The sequence below is a fragment of the Crocuta crocuta genome, unplaced genomic scaffold, assembly GCF_008692635.1.
Source record: "Crocuta crocuta isolate KB4526 unplaced genomic scaffold, BGI_CrCroc_1.0 scaffold559, whole genome shotgun sequence".
Taxonomy (NCBI): Eukaryota; Metazoa; Chordata; class Mammalia; order Carnivora; family Hyaenidae; genus Crocuta; species Crocuta crocuta.
In genome coordinates, this window is record NW_027529454.1 from 338184 (window position 1) to 362090 (window position 23907).

Consider the following 23907-nt stretch of genomic DNA (forward strand, 5'->3'; position numbering starts at 1 on the left):
CTTCCGCCTGGTTTGGTAGAAGCTGCCTGCTCAAACGTCTGTCTCCCGAACCAGGCTGCCAGTGCCTTGGTAGCAGAATGCTATGGCTTCACCTTCCGGTTCTTCGTCATTCTCAGGCCTTAGGGCAGTGCCTGGCACTCTGGGTGCTTGGTTAGCATTGAAAGAGTGCATGTGAGGCGTGAACTTGTGACCTCAGGCAAGATACTTCCCCTCTGAGCCTCGTTTCCTCATCCTGTGAATGGACCTTGGAGTCCTGGTAGCTCTGGAACCTTCTCCCACAGAGGTTCAGAGACACAGCCGACTTTGTAGTAACTAAACTACTTGCCTTCTCAGATGGAACCGTCTTCCTGCATTGCCCACGAAGATGGCCAGTTTGGGGGGACTGGGACTTGTCTTTAAGTCCCAGTGGGTGCTGTGCATCACCCTAGGATGTTGGCTGAGTCACGGCAGAGCCTTGGGCAACAGGCCCTGACAGCTTAGTGCTTTTACCCAGGTCTGTTGAGAGTAAATCCTGTCACAGCAAGCAGATGTGTCTAGACAGAAACCACATGCCAAGCAGGAGCAGATTCGATTTCCTTCCCCACTGGTCACTGGTTTAACCTTTCCAGAGAGGGAAGATGATGGCACTCACCACAAACAGAAAAACCTAGGTGGCATCATGGACCAAACATGAAGACAGGGGCACGTGGGGTCAGATAGGCCCGGGCACTGACGTAGTCTTCACACGTGTGGCCAGAGATAGAGACACCAAGAGGCAAATGGACAGACCCAGCAGTACCCAGACACATAGACGTCCGTCCTCACCGCTCAGAACCACAGAAACAGACAGGCAAGCCAATGCAAACACAGGCACATACTGACCTTCGCAGTGTTCCTCCTGCCTACACACACACACACACACACACACACATACACACACACGCCCCCCCCACACACACAGTCAGCCCTATCAAGATATGAGCCCTGCAGCTGGGCTCAGCAGACCCACCCCCTGGAGTAACCCAGGGACTCCGACGAAGTGACAAACATCAGTTCATTTCCTGTCTGGTGACAACTTGCCTATCTCGTCACCTCCTCGCTGACCCACTAGCAGATGGCAAATGATGGGGCCCTGGGATGGGTCAGGGCAGGGCCAGGCCGCCATTGCTGTGTATTCAGCAGAGGAAGCAGCTGTTCTCGAATGTCATAAACACACAGCAGAGCCTTTCCTGGTTTTCCTCTTCCCCGGGGGTGTAGCTCAGCTAGCAGTCGCCCTTTTGTGTGCTGCTGTCTTCCTCCAGGATGTAGGGAAGGGAGAGGGCGTTCTTTGTCTCTGTCCCAGTGCGGTGACCTTGGGAGAAGAGACCAGCAAGAACGCAAGTGTGAAGAACTTGGTGATGACACCCCTCGAGAGGAAACGGGTGCAGAGAGAGTGTGACACACCGAAGGACACACAGTGGCAAAGTTGGGACCGGATCCTGGCTCTCAATTCTCTCTCATAGGACTAAAACCATGAACTCCAAACATGCTTGGTTTATGTGAGATCTCTTCCTTCTCTAATGGAAGATTCCCATCTATTCCACTGAATTGATTGCACTGTTGCCTGGGCACAGGAATATAGATGAAATGACCTTGCAAGTCTTTTCCGGCCCTGCAAAAGTCTAGTTCTTTGCCCAGGAGGCCCTGGGGCTGACCTTGTCTCCTCAGGGCCCCCACTTTGCAGAGGGTGAGGGTGTCAGGACTGTGGATGTGGGAAAGAGAAGGAAACAAGGTCTGGAGACAAACTTGGTCCCAACAGATGATGAATGTATCCTCCATCCTCTGCAGTGTCCTTCTAGAATCTTTTCCTCTTTTCTCATTCCACTGCTGAGATGAATGAGATGAGTGATGAGTCAGAGACTCCTAAGGGAGTCCCACTAGCCACCTGCTAATTAGGCATATTGGCATGTCACTTCTTCTCACCCACTTTTCCCCATCGTGGGGCGTGGGGATGATAATACATCCCACAATCTTTGGATTGAGGAATCAACAAATAAAAGATGCTCATGCTTGCCACATGCAACATATCAATTTCATGTGTATCATGGGGGAAGTACTAAACTTTGTTTTAAAGATTTGGAGCTAAAAAGAGTTGGCCCTAAAAGAGTTTTAGTGCAGGAGCTTCCCCAGACTTGACCATGATCCATAATAATAAATACATTTTCCAGGCCACCTGGGTGGCTCGACTGGTTAGGCATCTGACTCTGGATTTTGGCTTAGGTCATGATCTCATGGTTGGTGAGATAGAGCCCGTGTTGGACTCTGTGCAAGCAGCACAGAGCCTGCAGCCTGCTTGGGTGTCTCTCTCTCTCTCTCTCTCTCTCTCAAAATAAATAAATAAACTTTATATTTTCCATTATAACCCAATAGAAGCACCCACACATAACTGGAACATTTCTCAAAATAAGACTTACCCTTACTGTGTGTGGAACATTCTAATTTTCATGCAACCTTTAAAACTGCTGGTAGTGACCACCCAGTAAATGGATTTTGTAACTTTCTAAGGACTTGTGACATGCGGCTTGAAAAACACTGATATAGTGGGGACAATGGGCCGGGGGGGGGGGGGGAGAACATAAGAGAAGGTATGGTTAGTTCTTTCTGAGGGCATCGGAAGGCCAGAAAGAATTCCTAGAGGAGATGGAGGCCTGATGAGTGGACGTATTTTTTACGAGCTACAAAAGGGAAGGAAAGGCATCTTACACAGAAGGAAAGTTGCAGAGACATGGGGATGGGTGAGAACATGGAAACCCAGTGTGTCTTCTGATCCTAGAAAGCTTCAAAATGTAGGACTTCTGGATGTAGGGGCCCCTGCCTTTTTCCCAGCCTCTGTCATCCGTGAGCATCATGTTCCTGGAACCCAGATACTGGTAGGTCTAGCACCCGACTAACTGAGCTTGGCGCTGTGACCCTCCTTCCCAGAAACCCTCCTTTGTCATAGCCTAGAAGTGCCTTCCCGGAAGGGCCCTAGGCAGGCGTAGATCCCTGTTCTCCTCCAGAATTGCCCCAACTCTGCTCTTCTGTTCCAAACCTTCCTTGCTTTTGTGGGACTGACTTCCCCCGTGTCCCTCATGGGGTAGCAGTGATGGCCGTGAATGATGGTAACTGAGATAGGATTTGAATAGCTTGACATCGGTCAGAAGTGTTTTCACGTGAATTCTCCCACTGAAGCCTGACAATAACTATGGGAAGGAGAATTTTTAAATAGTGCTTGCGTACAAATACAGAGAAGATCCGTCATCTGAAGTTACAAACCTCTTCATCTGGTATAAATTCAAGCCCCGACCAGAGTATGACTTAGTCCGAGGTCACACAGCAGGAGCAATTTTGGTACCAGATCCTGCTGCCTGACTCCTAGCGTGACTCCACCCCATCACATTCCCTCTCAGATATACCAGGAAACCATTCAACAGAGACTCTGGCAAGTTCCCGGTGTCAAAAGCCACTGAAAGCCCTTTTCTGAGGTCAGAAAGTGATGATTGCAATTGAGTAACTCTCATTGAGTCAAAAGACAGGGCCGCCAAAAATGGCCTTTCCTTAGACAGCACTTACTATACTTGGGGCACGAGGGTGAGCCAGGTCCCAAGGCTTTCTCCTGCAAAGAAAATGATTCCTTAATCTATGAGATTGTTTATTATGGTAGAGCAGGATGCCAAAAGGAAACCCTGAAGCCAAGGCCTGGGGGTGTCTGCAAAAGGAACAGCACAGGGGCGCCTGGCTGGCTCAGTCAGTGGAGTATCAGACTCTTGATCTCGGGGTTGTGGGTTTGAGCCCCACATTGGGTGTGGAGATTACTTAAAAATAAAATCTTTAAAAAAAAAAAAAAGAGGAGCAGCACATGGACTGTATCCTCAAATGGGGATAAATTAGAATTTGTTGAGGGCTACGGTTGCTGGGCTCTGAGTAGCTCATGCACTTGAACAGCCCACAGTCTAAAGCGGAAACGTGGCATAGCATTACGCCTTGAAGCCTATGCCTAGTGCTAAGATGGAAGGTCATTGAAAGTTGAATGTGGGTAGGGGCCCCCTGGGTGGCTCAGTCGGGTGAGTGTCCCGTCAGTGTTGGTTGTGGCTCAGGGCATGATCTCACAGTTGTGAGATTGAGCCCTGTGTCAGGCTCTCCACTGACAGCATGAAGCCTGCGTGGGATTCTCTCTCCCCTTTTCTCTCTCGCCCCTTCCCTGTTCACACTGTCTCTCTCAAAATAAATAAACTTAAAAGAGTTGAGTGTGGGTAGCAAAGAGAAAATACAGACAATTCCAGGAAGGTATCCTAAAAGCCAGTGCACAGAGGAGCTGCTCTCAAAGCAATTGCAAGATGTGCAGCCATTAAAAGGCAGATCTAGTGAGACCTATCTCCATAGGGTGCTCACTGATGGTTCTCCTAACTTTATTCTGTATAACAGACTAAAATAGGGGTTTTTAAATGTAGATTCCAGACCACACTTCCTGTAGGTCTTGGGTGGGCCTAGGAATCTGCTTTTTCAAGAGGCAGCCAGCTGATTCTGAAATAGATCATCTGAGGATTACATTTGGAGAAATACCAGAATAGACAACCCTCCATTTTCTTCTGGTTGTAAGATTCCAACACTCTTTTCCTTTAATATTTATCTCCACTGGGCTGGCATCTAAGCTCAATAGGGGCTTATAAAAATCCTCGATGTATGAAGAGGTGATTCCCATTTTCAGGGAGTTGAAACACTCAAGGACTCCAGAAACGTTTAAAGAACAGTTTTGTTGTCATAATCTACCCTTAAGGAAGTGACCCTCAGAATTTGCTGACGTGGCCATTTGCAGCCAAATGGGAGTGGAGACCTGGCTACCGACCAGACTTCTTTCTGGCTGGCTTGGTTCTTACTGAGCTCCAGCCAGGCGGTACCCAGCAGGGCTGGACCGCCTCTGCTCCAGGGGGCTGGCATCTCTGGGGCCAGCGAGTGCTGGCAACAGGACATCAAAGGCATCTTCCTTCTTGATTGTGCTGACTCATTCCCCAAAATAGCCTCAGAAATTATAGGACTTTGAGATCAGATTCTATCTGTCCTGTGGAAAACTCCTACCTGCGTATGATCTTCCTGTCTGGCTTGACTTTTCACCTATTGACTTATATTCTTAATCATCCTTCTCCCTTCCCCGCCCGCGCCCCCCCCCCCCCCAGCTCTCCTTTTCCTTTTTTCTAGTTCCTTCTCTTGTTTTTTGTCTTCCTGCACAAGGGGCAGGGGCAGAGAAATGATGTGTAGGTAGGCACTGAACTCATGAGCCAGTGACCATGGCTCCCATTTATTAACCTTTCACTGGTGGCACATTGTCACACTTGTGCCTTTTGCTACATCACATCCTTAGAGTAACCCTCTGAGGTGGGTACTGTGTCCCTCATTTAGGGATTTTACTGAAAATGGCAAAGGTTGGATTTGAAGACAAGTCTCTTGCTCTTGTGGGCAGAGCTCTTTGCCAGTGCTGCACGTGCTGGATGGGGAGGGGGAGAGGGTGACGCAGTGGTAGGGTGAGGATGGCGGCTCCCTGTACGCTTCTTACCTCTTCTTTAGAGTGAATGGGGTTCCTCAGCCTGGGGTTGCCTTGTTTGTAGTGAAGGACTCCACTGTCCTGAGGGCTTGGGTCCATCAAGGCATCTTGCACACTCAGGTCATAGAATAGCCTGTCATTTTGACTCAGACGAAGGCCAGAACCACTTCCCCAAGGTACTATCAGAGGGACCCCAAATATTAGAAGGCAGAGGAAACCAGAGCTAGAATTTTTTCCCCTGGCACAGTTACCCAAGCCTTAAGAGTTCTGGGGGGAACAAGGGCAAAGATTTCTAGAGTGAAATGCAGAACTAGAAAGGAAAGCATTGCCTTCCCTGCACACCTGTCCACCTACACACATATATACCCATTCTGTCAACTCTATCCACTGCAGCCTGCTTTCCACATTCCAGAAATCCGTCTCTTCTTCATCTTCACGGCTTGGTGACAGTGAGGGACTCCTCCTGTCCTGGATTCTGCGGGTCCTGACTTGGTACGCTTGCCTTCGGGTTCTCCATTCCCCTTCTGACTTTCTGCATCTTAGATACAGTCTTCTTAACATGCTACTTCCCTGCTACAGCCTTGACAGTGTCTCCTAAAGCCAAGAGGATAAGGTCCGAATTCCTTAACGTGTCCTAGGAGGCTTCTCAGGACCTTCTCAGGCCCTCTCCTTTCCAGCCTTACTGGCTGCGCGGCCCCAGCCATGCTGAGAGCTCCCTGCAGTCCTGAACATGCTGTTCTCTCTCACTCCTGTGCCTTTGCATGCGTTGCTTCTCTGCCTAGAACAACATTCCTGGCATTCACCACCTGGTGAACTCCTACTGAGCTAAGCTCGAATACACCTCCTTTGGGGGAAGCCTTCTAAAGCCCCCCCCCACCTTCCACTTCAGTCTGGGTTAGCTGCTTCTTCAACCCCCCTGGCTCCCCTCTATCATGATCTTTAAAACACTATCTTGTAGCTACCTATTTGCTTGGATCTCTCCCTTATTGCCCTGTGAGCTTTCTGAGGGCAAAGGACTCCTAGGTATCTTTATCTTTATAATCTCAGGGCTTGTCACAGTGCAGATGTTCAATACGCATTACTGGTTGCATTAAAAAAAATTACTTTATAAAATTCAAAGAATTGGAGAGATGGAATTGAAAGCAAAAGCTCAGGGTGGTTTAAACAAGAACTTTTCTTGGTGCTTAGGGCATAGATTTCCGGCTCTCACGGACACTGTGTTTATTATCTCTTGTGCTCTCTTCTCACAGCAGAGATGTGTGGAAGTGGGGCTGTGGGCTGGGAGTGGTTCCCTGGACATGAGATAGCTACCTAATTTGTATAGACCCTTCCCCGCCTTTGCCTCTGCGTTTTCTTTTTGGGTGGAGATCACCTTCTGCAGGAAATGGAACTGCTCGGAGCAAGGTTTTCACTTCTGCTAGTCCTTTTTGTGCTCTGCTGTTCAAGCGTTAGAAAGACCGAACCCTTTTTGAGTCCTGACAGGATCGAGTTTCATGATCCCAAAAAAGTGTTTGTGTAAGCTCAAGCCACGCTGAAAGTGAAATGCAGCTTAAAGGGGGGGGTTCTGCTGGACCTGACTCAACTTTTCATCTTGCTGCCTGGCCACGTATATGCAGTGTACTAGTGTGTGGTTCGCCCGAAGTCTGGGGGATTTGTGTGTGCTGATAAGACCCAAGGCCACAGTGCTTGCTTCCAGTAGAGAGGAGTTTAGAAACTCAACAAGAATTTTTTTAAGTTTATTTATTTTGAGAGAGAGAGAGAAAGAGAGCGAGCAGGGGAGGGACAGAGAGAGGGAAAGAGACAGACAGAACCCCAAGCATGGACATAGGGCTCAAACCCAATGAACTATGAGATCATGACCTTGAGCTGAGATCAAGAGTCAGATGCTTAACCGACTGAGCCACCCAGGCACCCCCTCAACAACAAACATAATATTGAGCTCCTCATGTGGACAAGGCTCAGTGCTAAATGTTGTGGGTGATGTAGGTGTTGTGGGTGATCATTAGGGCCACAGTTCCATCCCCGAGAAGCCTCCCATCTAGAAGGACAGGCTGACAAGCAAGACTTGGGAGGCTTACTGTAGACCATTAGGTCATTACTTTGGGACTCAGAGCCTTGCAGAGGGGAATGTCTTTTATTGAACTGTGTACCAGACACAGGTTTAAGTCTCCTCAAGTACATTCTTGCCTTTAACTTCCATATCATCCCTTCTTGCAGCTGGGAAACGGAAACTCTAATATGCAGTAGATAATGAGCTCAACAAATTAACCTGGGAAATAAGCCAGTAGATTAAGGTGGTGTCAGATTCTCTAAGGGAAGATGTTTCTTGGCAGATAGGGGTTCATCCCATGCTACATTTGCCTTTGGCAGGTGGGATGAAGCTGGGAGAAAGATCTTTAAGAAATGAGAGCAAGGAGAGCCCTTATTTGCTGCGGACGCCTGCTGGGCAGGAATAAGTGCAATTGAGAGCCAGCCATGGAGGGCGTGATTGAAGCCTTCCTCTAAAACAAAGTAAAGATGGAAGGAGAGGGTAATTTTCAGGTAGAAATGGGGATACTGGCTCTGCACCTGTCAGAGAAGGGTTGAAAAGTGTAATTACTTCCACATTTAACTTCAGTCATGGTCGTCAGTATTTCCTTATATAGGAAGCACTTGAAAGTCCCTTCTCTGACCACATGTAAAGGATTCCCAGCCAGGGGGCCTAGTACCTCCTGGCAGGGTTGGGTACACATCTTTCCTTTCCTGGTTCTCAGGTTTGGCCCTGGCTAGGAGCCAGGAGTCCTCACTGTTCACACATCCTTGGAAAAGAAAAGGGACAGAAGTCTTAATTTTTTTTATTTGCAAAATGGTACATACTATAACACTTGGACTGTAAATGTATTAAAATGTTAACGTTTCTTGGCAAGATTTCACTTTCTGATAATAGCACAGAAACATCCCAGCCATCTTTTCTTATTTATTGCTTTTTTATAAATAATTAATAATCAAACCTTTGAGTAGGTGATGTATAGAATGGCTACAAAATTCAAAAGGTGTCAGGGTTTTGTAGCGGCCGGTAAGCCTCTGTTTCCTGTTTCTGGTCCCTTGATCTCATGGGTAATCAGCACCCCCAGTTTCTGGCTGTGCTTTCTGAGCCACCTGGTTGATTGCTGTCTGACTACAGAAAGGACATTATGGGAGTTGGTTCAACAGGGGCGATCCGTGGATCCTTGATGCATGATCCAAGGGTCAGAGGATCGAGCCCCACATCTGGCTCCACACTGAGTGTGGAGCTTGGTTGGGGTTTTCTCTCTCTTCCTCTGCTCCTCTCCTCAGCTCATTCTCTCTCTCAAATAAAAAAAAAAAAAGAAAGAAAGAAAAATAGCGCTTTAGCCTCTACCGTGTCCAAAATGAAGTCACAGTGCCATCGTTATTGGTGAGTGCGTGACCTGTGGCAGGACAAGGATTTCCACTCCAGAAAACTGCTAGGCACAGGAAATTTGGAGGTGCTCTAGTCTCCATTTCGAAACTCTGCCATGTGTTTCCAATTAAATAACACAACCGATAACTACCTCTTATGGTTACTCAATACAAAGTCCTATTGCTGAATGGCCTAAGTGGGTGTCTGTGTATTTATTTAGCCATGTAATACGAAGCATAGATTTTCTGTACTCCACTAACTCATCAGGTTCTTGGATCTGTCATTGGAAGCCAGTCGAGACAGGAGCTACGCCTGAGCCATCATTGTACCTTTGCAAGTTGGGTGTCCGTAATGTTCCTCAGAGATTCTAAGACCGGGTGAGGTCTCGTGCTCACAAGGAGGAAGGACTTTGGGAAAGAGCAATAGGACTTTGCATTGACCTCTCCTCCGGGTTAGTTGCTGACTCCCTCAGCAACAAAACCCCAGCTTCTGCACCCCCATCAAATTGTTGAGATCCGGACTTTCAGGAAAATGTGGTCACAACGGCTTCCTTCTCCACTCCTGCTGATAGGAATTCATGTTGGCTGATCTCTTGTGGTTACACCCTAGATTTCTTTGTGAGGAAAGGGAAAGTAGTGTAGATTAATGAGCGTGACTAATTATGACTTGCTTCCTTACGTAGGAATTTAGTTTTCATTGCTGTTCATTTGCCTTGAGAAAGAAGGAAGTAGCATTTTGGATATGAAGCACTGGACTGAGAGTCCAGAGAGCAGAATTCTACTCCCAGCATGTCTGTGCAAGCTGAAGCATGTCACTGTCCTTCTCTGGACTTCAGTTTCCCTGTCTATATAACACAAGTTGGTGTCTATATAATCTCTCTAGGATCCTTTCCTCGTCAGAGATCTATGGTTCAGGGTCCCCTTTTCCCAAATTCTGTACCCCTATGACCTTCCCTTTGCCTGTCCCCAGACCTTAGATGCCAGTTATTAATTTGGATGTCTGTTTTGTGCTTCTAGGTTTTCTTTGTGTCCGACCTCTTCAAGACCAAGACGACCCTCTCGCTGCCTCCCCCTGCTCTCCGGAAGGACATCCTTTCGCCTGTGGACATTATCGACAGGAACAATCACCACAACATGGTGTAGCTGCCGCCCACCTCCTGAGCTGTTTTATAAAATGACTGCTGACAGCAAGCTCTTGCTGCTCTCCAATCTCATCAGACAGTAGAATGTAGGGAAAAACTTTTTGCCCAACTGATTTTAAAAAGGAAAAAAAAAGTCTTACTTTGTGGCCTTCCAAAATAGGTAGGATTCACCTATGTGGAAACAACAGGAAACTAACACCAAGTGCCGAAATCCTGGATGTGCAATTGGTCTAAGTGTTCATGTTCTAGTGAACACGGGCTTGTTCTGGAACAGACACTAAAATGATTTGAGTAGAGTCTGCCAGTCACACCTGTGACTCGAGGAACCCCAGGCCTGTGAGAAAAGATCAAATTCATGTTGTAGCACACAATGCCAGAAGTAGCACTGAATCAAGACAGCAGCCACTGGGGGGGCTCCCGTCTCGTGTCTCTCGGTCCACACCACTCTAATCTGTGCTGTGCCTTTGGTTCAGGAAGTTCGGTTCTGTTCTGTTCAATATAAGGGCAGAGCAGGTGTGCCGAGTGAGGCCATGAGATCCTGAATCCAGATTCCCAGTCCTGAGGCCTTTCTCCCTCACTCCCCCAGCCCACAGGCCAGCAGCCACGGCCCCTCACTTTAGCAATTAGGAGACTCTTTGTGGATGAGTGAGTTTCACAAATAGCACAATTTCAAAAGAGATAGAGGGTGCTGGCCCTCGTTTGTCTTCTTTGGCCGCATCATCCTGCGATGCGAGGACGTCAGCTGCAGGAAGCCCCTGTTGTGTTCACCAGTCACCTGGCACCTGCACGCTCTTGGTCATAGTTAGCTTTGGTCACTGCTTTCTCCCTGGAAGTCCTTGCTATGTGCCCATGGGGGTGGGGGGGCATCTCCCGGGAGGGTCCCGACACCAGCAAAGGCGTGCTCTGCCGCCAGCTGACGGGAAGCAGCCTTACGTACAAGAGATGGAGCGAAGGGGCAAGAATGAAAAACTCACCAACCTTTCGGCGGCTACTCAAAGTCAGAATGAGCCAGAGCGGCAGATGGTCCCGTGCCTGAGAGGCCGCCCTTCCAGATCTCGGAGCGATGAGCCGCTCTGTGGGGGCTGCTCTTGCGGAGCTCTGTAAAGCACTATTGTCTTGGGGTTGATCTCTAGGGCAGTTCTTGGTAGGTTCTGCTGGGCAGAACACATGGGTTAAATCTCCGTAGAGTTCTTCTCATCCTCTGTCCGTAAGTGTCCTTCCAGGCAAGGTCCCACGCTGGGCGGTAGACGGGGGTCCTTTCTACTGAACCTTCGAGGAGAGGAGGAAGGAAGAAATGCTTTCAGATCACGGATGCAAACCTTTCTAAGGGCTAAATGTAACCACATGGATCAAGCACATGTACGTCCTTACTCCAGAAGCCGTCCTTTTCATTTCCACTTCTAGCAAGCTATGATTTTTATATATAAATATTATATAAATAATGTATAAAACATTAAAAGTTAACTATGTAAGATATTATTTCTGAAACAATTTTAGCTACATCCACTATGATTATAAATTGTGTCTCGACCTGTGTTATTTACATTAGCTGCTTAAAAAAGCATGGAGTTAATTTTTTTAATATCAACTAAAATATCGTAGTTCTGTGGTAGACATTGTTTTATAATGAAAGAAATAACTGCAACTAGAGAAAACTGTATAAAAACATTAAAGTGTCAGTATTTTTGTAAGATTCCATTTTGTAAAGAGAATAATATTCAAAGACTTTTGTAGAATACAAAGTGAAAACTTGTATCTGCGAAACTATACTTGTATTAAATGTGCTTTTTAAATAAAAGCTCATAACACAACTAAAGAAGGAGTTGGAATCCTGAAATGTGTGAGAGTGTTTGTGTGCAGTAGGAGGCGGGCTATCTGAGCTCTTTGGGCTAGCTTCACCTCAGGGCACCACTTCCTCATCTTTCCAGTGGGAAATATGGTGGCCATAGCTCCCTTGGCTGCTCTTTCATCTCTGAAAGCCTGTTTGCCCAGGGAGACTCTGGCTCTGCTCTGTCTCAGGCTCTTCTAAAGAGCTTTTGTATTCTAAAGGGGTTTTGTCAAGGAGGGAGGAGCTAGTGGGTCCCCCAAAGGCAGATAAGAAGCAGGGCTCCTGATAAGGTGTGCTTGGGGAGCTCCCAAGGGAGTCCTTTACACATTAAAAGAAGGAGAGTGGAGGGTGCTCCCCAGAGAATGGCAGTTGGCCCTTGCTTTCTCTCCCTGGGTCTCCACAGCCTGGAGGAAGAGGGGAAGCTGGAAATTTCACACTCATTGAGCACCTGGGTGCCAGGCACTTCTACCTGTTTGTCACTTTTGATCCTTATGGTAGTTCTTATTTTGAGAAATGAGGGATTGAAAGGAACCCAAAGATGAAGCAACCTGTCTGAGATCCTGGAAGAGTACATGGCTGGCCAAGACTCATGTTCACTTACTATTGCTGCTGTAACAAGTGACTGTGAACACAGTGGCTTAAAACAGCACAGATTTACTATCTGACAGTTTTGGAGGCTCTGGGGTATAAGCTGTTTCCTGGTCTTTTCCTGCTTCTAGAGGCCATCTGCATCCCTTGGTTTGTGGCCCTTTCTCCATCTTCAAAGCCAGCAGCATTGGGCCAGGTCCTTTCCATTCTGCAGTCTCTGGTTCTCTACTTCTGCTATGTCTTCCACATTCCGGGCTCTGGTGATTAGTTAGACCCACTTTTATTATCCAGGATGCTCTACCTGTGTTAAGGTCAGCTGACTGGCAACCTTCATTCCATCTGCTACTTTAATTCCCCTTTGCCATGTCACATATCACATGCATAGAACCCAGGGATCAGGACATGGATGTCTTGAGGGGTGATCATGCGCCTACCACAGCTGACTCTCCTCTAGGCCTCAAGGAGTCACATCCCGCCCATGTGCAAAATAGATTCACCAGATCCCAACATCCCCCAAAGTCTCAACACATTGCAGCAGCAACTTAAATCCAAAATCTTATCTCAGTCTTAACTCCAGAGTCTCAGATCTCATCATCTAAACTAAATCATCCAAGTCAAGTAAGGATGGGTTTCTGGGTTTACTCCATCCTGAGGCATAATTGCTCTCCATCTGTAAATGTGTAACCCAGGTCAGCTCCCAAAATTCAGCGATGGGACAGGCATAGAATAACAGTTACAGACATTCCTGTTCAAAAGAGAAAATGGGAGGAAAAAAAGGAGCCATGGATTCTAAGCAATTTCAAAATTCAAGTAGGCAAACTTCATTTGGTTTCAGGATATGGGGGAATAAAGCCCACGTGGCTCGTGGCTCTTGCCACCAAAGTCACTCAGTCTGCTCTTCACTTCTAGATAAGCCTGCTCAGGCTGTGACACTAGCTCAGCACTTCCTGCATTTCCCTGCAGGCAGAAATGTACATTTGGGCCCCAGTATGCAGCTAGGGAGACCCTCAAGGTCAAAGTCCAAATTTTCCCTTCAAATCCACAGGAACAAAGGTCCAGATAGACAGAATAACTTGCTGGGAGGAGAAGGGAAACACGGCAAATTAGAGGAGGGACTGGGAGACCAAGCCCCTGTACTGCTAATCTTCTAGTCTTTCTACCACACCTTTCCAGTAGCACTCAACTGGCAGACTCAACTGGTCTCAAGAAGAAATAATTCCATTTCCTGGAGACTTAAGGAAAATTGGAGCCATGCCATAATATGGGGCAGCTCTGGGATTCAGATCCAAACCACTTCAAGTATTTGTTACCTAGTATTAACTCCCTACAGTGTTCTGAGCACTAGTAAACACGTAAGGTAGGATCCTGAAGAAAAGGGACAGGATCTCAGTTTTAAGGAGTTTATAGGCTAGAGGAGAATGTAAAAAATCTAACAATCACACAAGTACGTAATCACGAACTAAGCCATGTGTTATGAAGGAAGAGTAGAGGAAGCTATGAGGTGTAGGCAGGGGCTGTCCTATCTGAGGGTGGTTTCCCTAGGAGCTGCCTTGGGCCAAAGCCTGTTTGTATCCCTCCCTGGCTCCAGCAGAACGAATGAAGATCCTGCCAAATGCAAGTCTAGGACAAGAGACAAATGAGCAGGTAAATAATTATGGCAGTGTGATGGGGGAGGAGGGGCCTGTATGAAGTGTCCTGGAAACTTAAATGGAATAAATCAGAAAGACTGACACCCTCTATGTGGACCCTCTCCCTACCTTGTGTAAGCACCCCTTCTAGAACATCCAATTCTGGGGAAAAAAAAAGCCAGCTTCTGTAAGAATCCTTCCAATGATGATAATCATGCCTTTAACAGCCCTTTGCAGTTTTCAAAGACACTTGAGTGTGCCCAATACCATCTGGATTCTCCACATCTCTTTCTAAATGAAGACATGGAAGGAATGGCCACAGATATCAGAGAAAATATTAGTAACAGGGAGGCTTTGGTAGTTTTCTTTTGACACGAAAACAGGTTGTAAATAATAATGAATAAGAGAAAGAGAGTAAAGGTCCCTGCTTCGATCCTGGGTTTCAGCAAAGAGCAGACTTCCTTGGGGCACCTGGGTGGCTCAGTCGGTTATGCATCCGACTTTGGCTCAGGTCACGATCTCGCAGTTGGTGAGTTCAAGCCCCGTGTTGGGCTTTGTGCTGACAGCTCAGAGCCTGGAGCCTGTTTCAGATTCTGTGTCTCCCTCTCACTCGCTGCCCCTCCCACACTCATTCTCTCTCTGTCTCTCTCAAAAATAAATAAACATTAAAAAATTTAAAAAAAAGAGACCAACCCATTTTTATTTATTTATTTATTTATTTTAATTTTTAATGTTTTATTTATATCTAGGAGAGAGAGAGAGAGACAGCGCGAGCAGGGGAGGGTCAAAGAGAGGGAGTCACAGACTGAAACAGGCTCCAGGCTCTGAGCTGGCAGTTAGCACAGAGCCCGACGCGGGGCTCGAATCCACGAACCGCGAGATCATGACCTAAGCGAAAGTCGGACTCTTAACCGACTAAGCCACCAAGGCGCCCCAAGACCAACCCATTTTTAAAACTTCATAACAGAGGATATACAAATGGGAGATAAACATAAAAGCATGCTAAACTCTATTAGTCATGGGCAAATGCACATTAAAATCACAATGAGATATTACTACATACTTTTGAAATCTTTGTCTAATTAAAAAAAAAAAACAAGCAACCCAATGGTATAAAATGATGAAGACATGAAAAATCTAGAACTCTTATGCATGGCAGTGGGAGATAAATTGGTACAACTATTTCAGAAAATGTTGGCAGTATCTACTAAAGCCAGTAATACATGTACCCTATCCCCCAGAAATTCCCCTCCTAAATATACACACAAAAGAAGATATATATATATATATATATATATATATATATATGCTCATTAAAAGAAAGCTACAAAAATGCTATATCTAAGGCTGGTGACAACTGAAATTCTCATCAACTGAGTGGATAATAGTCACGTGATGAATGCTATTTAACAATTTAACAATGAAAATTAACAAACCCCCACTGTGCACAATATGAGTGAATTTCACAGAAGACTGTAGAGTGAATGAAACCAAGCCCATCAGAATATATACTGTGTGAGTTCATTTTTATGATGTTCAGAACTGGCAAAACTCACAGCAAAAGAAATGATCAACAAAATAAAAAGACAACCAATGGAATGGGAAAAAAATACTTGCAAATCATACATCTGATAAGAGGTTAATATTCAAAATATATAAAGAATTCATGCAACTCAATAATAAAGAAAACAAAAACCAAATAACCCAATTTAAAAATAGCCAAAAGAGGAGCACCTAGGTGGCTCAGTTAAGCTTCTGAGTCTTGATTTCAGCTCAGGTCATGATCATGTGATCATGGTATGATCACATGGTATGATCATGGTGTGATCGTGTGACCACACATGGTTTGTGTGATCGAGCCCCGTGTTGGGCTCTGTGCTGAGGATGCAGAGCCTGCTTGGGATTCTCTTTCTCCTCTCTCTCTCTCTCTCTTCCCCTCCCCTGCTCTCTCTCAAAATCAATAAATTTAATTTTAAAAAATGGCCGGAGGACCTTGAATAGACACTTTTCCAGAGAAGATATAGGAATGGCCAGCAGGTAAATGAAACGATGCTCAGCATCACTCATCATCTGGGAAATGCAAACCAAAGCCACAGTGATATATCACCTCACCTAGTAGAATAGCATGAAAAAGACAAGAAATAACAAATACTGATGAGGATGTGGAGTACAGGGAACCCTTGTGCTTGCTGGTGGGATTGTAAACTAGTGCAGCCACTGTGGAAAACGGTATGGAGGCTCCCCAAAAAATTAAAAATAGAAATACCATATGATCCAGCAATTCGACTTCTGGGAAGATATCTGAAGGAAGCAAAAACACTATGTCAGAGAGGTATCTACACCCTTATGTCACTGCAGCAATATTTACAATAGCCAAGACATGGAAACCACCTAAATGTCTATCAATAGATGAAGAAGTTGTGGAATATATAAACAATAGAACACTATTCAGCCAAGCAAAGGAGGAAATTCAGCCATTTGCAACAACATGGATGCACCTTGAGGGCTTTAGGCTAAGTGAAATAAATCAGAGAAAAATAAATACAATACAATCTTGCTTATATATGAAATGTAAAAAACAAACAAAAAAACAGAGCCATAGAAAGAGATTAGATTTGTGGTACCAGAGGCAGAAGGTGAGAGGGAAAGGAATTGGATGCAGGTGGCGAAAGGTACAAACTCCAGTTATAAGATAAATATGTAGTAGGGATGTAATGTACAACATGATGGCTATAGTTAACACTACTGTATGGCATATTTGAAAGTTGTTAAAGAATAAATCCTTTTTTAAAAAATGTTTATTTATTTTGAGGAGGTGGGCAGAGAGAGAGAGAGAGAGAGAGAATCCCCAGCAGTGCAGAGCCCGACAAGGGGCTCAGTCTCCAACTGTGATATCATGACTGGATCAGAAATGAAGAGCCATGTGCTTAACTGACTGAGCCACCCAGGCACCTCTGTTAAAAAATAAATCCTAAGAGTTCTCAGCACAAGGAAGAAAAATCTTTTTCTCATTCTTTTCTTTTTCTTTTTCTTTTCTTTCTTTTTTTTTTTTTTGCTATCTTTATGAGATGATAAATATTAACTAAGCTTACTGTGGTAACTATTTCATGATTTTTGTAAGTCAAATCATTATGCTATGTACCTTAAACTTACACAGTGCTGTATGTCTATTATACCTCAGCCTGGGAAACAACAACAAAAAATAAAACCAAACTAACAAAAAACAATACTTCAAGGAGCTTCATAAGAACAGAAAATTCCAGGGCAATGATTATACCTCAGACAGAAAAAGATTCTTGAATCAAAGTAAATATTTATACTACTTGATGTCCTAGCCTTGAAATGGCCTGGTTGGAAACCAAGAAAATTATTTAACTATCATAATGGTGCCTGGCCTAAGAAGGTTGTTCTTAACCTATCCTCCATGATGGAGTCTAGAAAAGAGGGTCACTGGCTTTCTGAGGCTCCTTGCAGCTGCTCATGTTCTATGTGTTTGAGAAAACAGGAAAGCACTGGAGGAGATGTCTCATTAGCCTGGTTATGACTGTTTCCTTCCTTTGGCATTGTCCTGTGAGGCTATGATGTTTGGGGTTATGGCAGCCACCTTGCCAGCCATAAGGAAAGGGCCAGAACCTCACAGAGTGGTTGACCCAATGCCCTGGATGGATCAGCTCTGAAATCATCTGGATCTAGACTCTCATGATGTGTGATAAACTAAATGCCTTTGTTATTTTAATAAATTCAGCTCTATTTAAAAAGAAAAAAGATGAAACTCATCTTTGGTGACAGAAGTCAGATTTGTAATTACTTTTGGAGGTATATTGACTGTGAGAGGATTTGACCTGGGTGGTGGTCACTTTGTGAAAACTTATTAAGCATTAGATTTATGATTTATTCATTAGTCTATCGCCAAGACAAATTTCAACTGAAAAGGGAAAAAGGGAAAGTCTGTAAAAAAAAAAAAAGAAAAGAAAAAAAGACCAAAGGACAAAGGAAAAGGCTGATAGTACATCGGCAATTTTACTTCCTAAATTACTTTCAAACTCATCCTTTCCTTTCACTTCCTGGCCATGAACTTAGGCCAGGCCTCATTAACTCTTTCTTAGTCTATTGCAATAGCCTTGCCTCCACCTATATTTTCATAAGAATTCTTCCACGCAGGAGCCAGAGGGAGCTTTCCAAAGCACAAAACTAACCATGTCATTCTCTGCTCAGGGAATAAAATTCTTTGCATGGCATTTATTCTTATTTTAAAATTTCAATTTATTTTAAAAATTTAATACAATATAGAGAGTAACATGAGAAACATATGCCTACCCCTCAGGTATAACCAACTTGCATTTTGCCCTATTTGTTCCACATTAAATATTGTTATAATTTAAAAATGAACTATTAAGATACAATTTAAGTTCATGGGGGCACCTGGGTGGCTCAGTTGGTTAAACGTCTGATTTCGGCTCAGATCATGATCTCATGGCTGGTAGGCTCAAGCCCCGTGTCAGGCTCTGTGCTGACAGCTAGCTCAGAGCCTGGAGCCTGTTTCATATTCTGTGTCTCCCTCTCTCNCAGTCTGTCCCAGAGGTAACCATTATCCTGAATTCTAGTCCTTTCAAATCAGATCTTCTTAGTTGACCAATACATGGATGCATTTATGAATAATGTATAGAACTAAATTTTATGAGTTTTAAATATATATGTAAAAATTATGAGAACAGTATGTATTTTTATAATCTGCTCTAACTACTCAACATTGTGGTTTTGCAATTTATACATGATGGAACACAGATCTAGAATGTTCGTCTTGGCCACCCTGCAGCATCACTGTATGAGTAAACCATTCTTTATGAATCTATTATAATGTTGAAGGACATTCAAGTTGTTTGCAGTTTTTGACTACTATACACAGTGCAGTAATGGACCCCATTATGTCTCTCTCCTTGTCCACGTAAGTGAGTTTTAGTCACAAGATAAACAGAAATGGAATCACTGGGTAGAATATGTACAACCCTTCTTTAACAGATATTGCCAAAATACTCTCAGAAGTAGTTGTATCAAACTTACACTATTATTAGTAGCACATGAGATTTCCAATTGATTTCCATCTTCAACAACTGCTGGACTTAAAAATTTTAACAATCTTTTTAAAAAAGTTGTTTTATAGTTTTTACTTTATTTTTGAGACAGAGCATGAGCAGGGGAGGAGCAGAGAGAGGGAGACACAGAATTCGAAACAGGCTCCAGGCTCTGAGCTGCCAGCACAGAACCCAATGCGGGGCTTGAACCCACAAACCGTAAAATCATGACCTGAGCTGAAGTCAGACACTTAAATGACTGAGCCACCCAGGTGCCCCTAAAATTTTAACAATTGGATAGGTATAAACACGAAACAACCCTTTGCATTTTAGTTTTCTTTTGGATACTAAATAGGTTGAGCTTGTATGGTTTATAATTTTTTTTATTCCAAGCATATCTATAGCAGGTCTTATGTTTTCTGTAGGTGTCCCATGTGCCCTGGTCTTTAAAAAGTAGTTCTGTGCTTGCTCCTGCCAGGAGGGAGTCCCAGGGATTTCATAGTCCTTGACACATGTAAATCTAATCATGCTATTCTCTTTTTAAATTTTCTAAAGAGGGATTTCGGGAAAGAGTTGAGACTCTTCAGATGTACAGGACAGCATGATTTGATGGCTACATACCTCTCCAACATCAACTTCAGCCTCAAGGTCTTACCTTGCTCTTATACTTTTCTTTCATTTCAGATATAGGGAACTTCTACTGATTTGGTCCGTGGGTTAATGGGGCATGGAATTGTTATACTTTATTCAGTGGAGGGAGGTAGTATATTTTATTCAGTATTTCTATGTGTTTTTCTGGGAGAGGTAGTTCTGTATTAGTGAAGTCTGCCATGTTGCTAGATTTAGAATTTCAGCATGGGATATACCTTTCATGACCTGGGACTTGCCTATCCCTCTACCCCTGTTTTTTCCCAATGTACTTACTTTTCCCTTTGCCCCCTAAAATCCAGCCATGCTTAACTGCTTGCATTTCTCCTAAACTCATACTGCTTTGCTTTTGCATATTTAGCCAGTCATCCTCAAGGATTGGATTTGCCTCCACCCTCGCTGGAAAACTCTGAGTTCAGAGGTTGTATTGGATGGCTTTGCTGGCCTTCCAATTGCCTTCCTGTTCTGCAATTGACCATATGTTTCTCTATCTCACTTATTGACTGAGAACTTTTTGAGGGCAATGACAATATCTCATCCTTCATTTTTACCTTCAGGTGGAGCTCAGTGGCTACCACAGAGTAGAAACTCCATAAATAGTTTTTGATTGAATAAATGACTAGAGAATTCCTCTTTCAGTTTATATGTGAAAGTTCTATGTGTATGTGTGTGGGGGGGTGTGATTGTATGTGCAAGTATGTATATGTATTTGCAAATGCATGTTTGTGTATCTCTGGATATGCACACAAGTGTGCGTGTGTGTGTGTGTGTGTGTGCATCCAAATACATGTATGTTCATGTTCAGTCTGCTTCTGAGTGGGAGACACAAACTGTTAGGTGGCATTTGTGGAGATGCTGTGATATTTGCGGTGACAGTGGAGAGGGGAAATAAAGGATAATTGCCACTTTGGTGACCAAACTGTGGCATATGTGGTCCAGGCAGCTCTCAGCCAGATACTCTCCCTATGGAAGGTGCCTCTAATGGGGGGTGCAGTCCGGTCTACCTAAGCAAACACTACACTGCTCTTACACTTAGGCTGTTGGGAGGAGGGGGAGGAATGAATTTTGACATCAATGGGACAGCCTCAGTGGACAATGGTTCCTACTGATCTGATCTCTTTAATGCCAATTGAAGCTTATGTGCCAAGTTTTCACTTTTTGTTTTCTTTTTAATCCTTTGAGGCCAGTTCCTGCTGCACACAGAGGCCTCTTTCCATTCCGTTAAGACTCTGCCTTCTATTTCTGTGTTTCTTTTCCTCTCATTACTCTGGCATGTGTGGGCAAACAGAAACTTTCTACCAGCACTGCCATTCGACATCATTCTCTTTCTGTTTGATTCATGAGAAGCTGTCTGGGGGTCCACCTTTATTGGCAGAGGAGTTCCATGACCATGATGTCACCTCTGCTCAGTTGGAGGACCCCAGCATGAATCAAGACATCAGAGGAAATGAGTGGTGATCCCCCAAGGAGACAAGCTCATAAAATCATCATCAGTGACAGCAAAGGAAATTAAGAAAAACCGAGGTCAGATTTGTAAGAGTAATACCAGTGTTTGTTTATTCATTCTCCATTCATTCAATGAATAGTCACTGAGCTCCTACACTAGGACTTAGACATAGTTCCTGCCCTCAAGGAATTTACAGTCTAGGGACAGAGATTGATTTATGGAAAACCAGAAAGACAGAGGTAAGGCAAGGATACAATGGAAATCCAGAGAAGATGAATCTGAATGGCAAGAAGCCCAGAGAGGAAGGAAATCACACACAGTGATAAAGCATGTGGGCTTGGAAGCAGTTTAAACCTTCATTCTGCCACTTAACAGCAGAAGCCACTTACTAACAGAGCCTCCATTTCTTCATTTGGATATTGAAGATAATGTACCTGTGTGAAATGGTCTGATGATTAAATGACATGAGGTTTTAGCAGAAGGTCTGACTCACTGCAAGCATTTAAGTAGAAGATATTTTATTTTTTATTTTTTTAGTAATCTCTTTACCCAACGTGGGGCTCGAACTCACCACCCTGAGATCAAGAGTGGCACATTCTTCCGACTGAGGCAGCCAGGTGTCACGAGTGGAAAATATTTTATTATATCATATATAGATGATGCTTAATGCTAAACTTCAAAGCAACATGCAGGATTGTCTAGAAGAAAAGTGTTCCAGTGGTGTTCTAGACAAAGAACACAGCCTTGTCTGGAGGTCTGACATATGTAATGAGCCATTATATAGTTTGATATGGTTGAAATGAAGGGTTCATTCACAGAAGCAGTGGAAGCTGATGTGAGAGACACAGGGGTCAAATCATGAGTCTTGTGCACCTACCTAAAAAGTCTGAACCATTTTCTCCACTCCATCTTTAGAAATTTTAAAAAGAGAATAATGTGGGGCACCTGGCTGGCTTAGTTGGTGCAGCATATGACTTGATCTCAGGGTTGTAAGATCAAGCCCCCACACTGGGTGTAGTAGAGATTACTTAAAATCTTTTTTAAAAATTAAAAAAAAAAGAATGTGATTATATTTGTATTATTTATTCATTTATTTTAAAAAGCTTTTTCAATTTATTTATTTTGAGAGAGAGTGAGCACAAGTGGGTAGAGGCAGAGAGAGAGAGGGAGAGAGAATTCTAAGCAGGCTCCTTGGTGTCAGCACAGAGCCTGATGTGGGGCTCAAACTCACAAATTGTGAGATCATGACCTGAGCCAAGATAAATAGTCAAACATTTAGCTGACTGAGCCACACAGGTGCCCCTAGATTTGTGATTTTAAAAATTTACTCTAAGGCAAACATAAAAAAAAAAAAGTTACTCTGAGGCAACTTAATAAAAGTGTCAAGAGCCTTAAGCACATTCATATAATTTGATCTAATAATTTTACTTCTAGGAATTTGTAATAAGGAAATAATCAGAGATAAAGACAAAAATTTATGTGCAAGAATGCATATCGAAGACTGTTTTATAATAATGAAATCATAAATAATCTAAATGTTAAACAATTGGAAAATGATTAAGTGAATTATAATACATACAAATGATAGAATGTTTTAAATCAAATATATTTGACAACATTTAAAGGCATAGGAGGCATTCATAATAAAATATCAATGCAAAAAGAAGAATTCAAAGCTTAAATACAATGATTCTGGGTTTGGTTTATGTATTTATTTATTTTTAAAGTTTATTTATTTATTTTGAGAGAGAGCGAGAGAGAGACACAGAGAGAGAAAGAGCACATAAGGGGGAGGGACAGGAACAGGAACAGAGCATGAGAGAGAATCCACAGAGCCTGATGCAGGGCTCAATTCCACCAATGTCAAGATCATGACCTGAGCTGAAATCAAGAGTCAGAAGCTTAACCAACTGAGCCACCCAGATGTCCCTGGTTTTGTTTTAAAAGAAAGAGAGAGAAAGAAAGAAAGAGAGGAAGAAACAAAAGAACTACATCCAAATAAATAAATAACTGTAATTATCTCTGTGTGGAAGGATTATTGGTGATTTCTTTCCTGCTTTTCAAGTTTCTCTGTGCTTTCCATGTCTTTAGGATGGATATGCAGCTTTAAATATTTAAAAATATTTTTTGAATTATCCCTCTTACAGGCATTGTACAGAATAGAGGTTTATGTAGGACAGTAAGAAAAAAATGAGACAACTGACTGGCTATTATACTAATCCAGAAGAGAGGATAAAATTTTTAGCCAAGGCATAAACAGAAGGGCTATATGGAGGCAGGGACAGAATCTAGAAATATCAAGAGTCAGAACTGAGAAGATCTCATTGTCTATGAAAGATGGGTGAAATCACAAAGAAGAAATCAGGCTTCTTACTTGGGCAATCAGGTGGAATGTGTACTACTGTCAGAGAGAGACAAGACAAGGAAAGGGCAGTTTGGTGGACAGAGCAGTAGAGATGAGGAAGTCAGCTTTGGATATGCTGAACTTCAGGTGTTTGTGGGAGGTTGAGGTGAACACATCCAGTGAATAATGGAAAAATAGGTCTGCGGTCCATTTATCCAATCATTCATTCAACAAATATTTATTGAGTATCTACTACATGCCAGACAATGTTTTAG

The 23907-nt window shown here is 43.7% G+C and overlaps 1 protein-coding gene across 2 annotated transcripts in view; it reads left to right on the plus strand.

Annotated features, from left to right (window-relative positions):
* PLPP3 (phospholipid phosphatase 3) overlaps positions 1 to 11914 on the plus strand; it is a 79533-nt gene extending 67619 nt beyond the window's left edge. For both annotated transcript variants that reach the window (XM_077760768.1, XM_077760767.1), the window contains exon 6: positions 9953 to 11914. In XM_077760768.1, the coding sequence (XP_077616894.1) occupies positions 9953 to 10078 (126 nt within the window). In that variant the 3' untranslated portion in view covers positions 10079 to 11914. The remainder of the gene's footprint in view (positions 1 to 9952) is intronic.
* The last annotated feature ends 11993 nt before the right edge of the window (positions 11915 to 23907 follow it).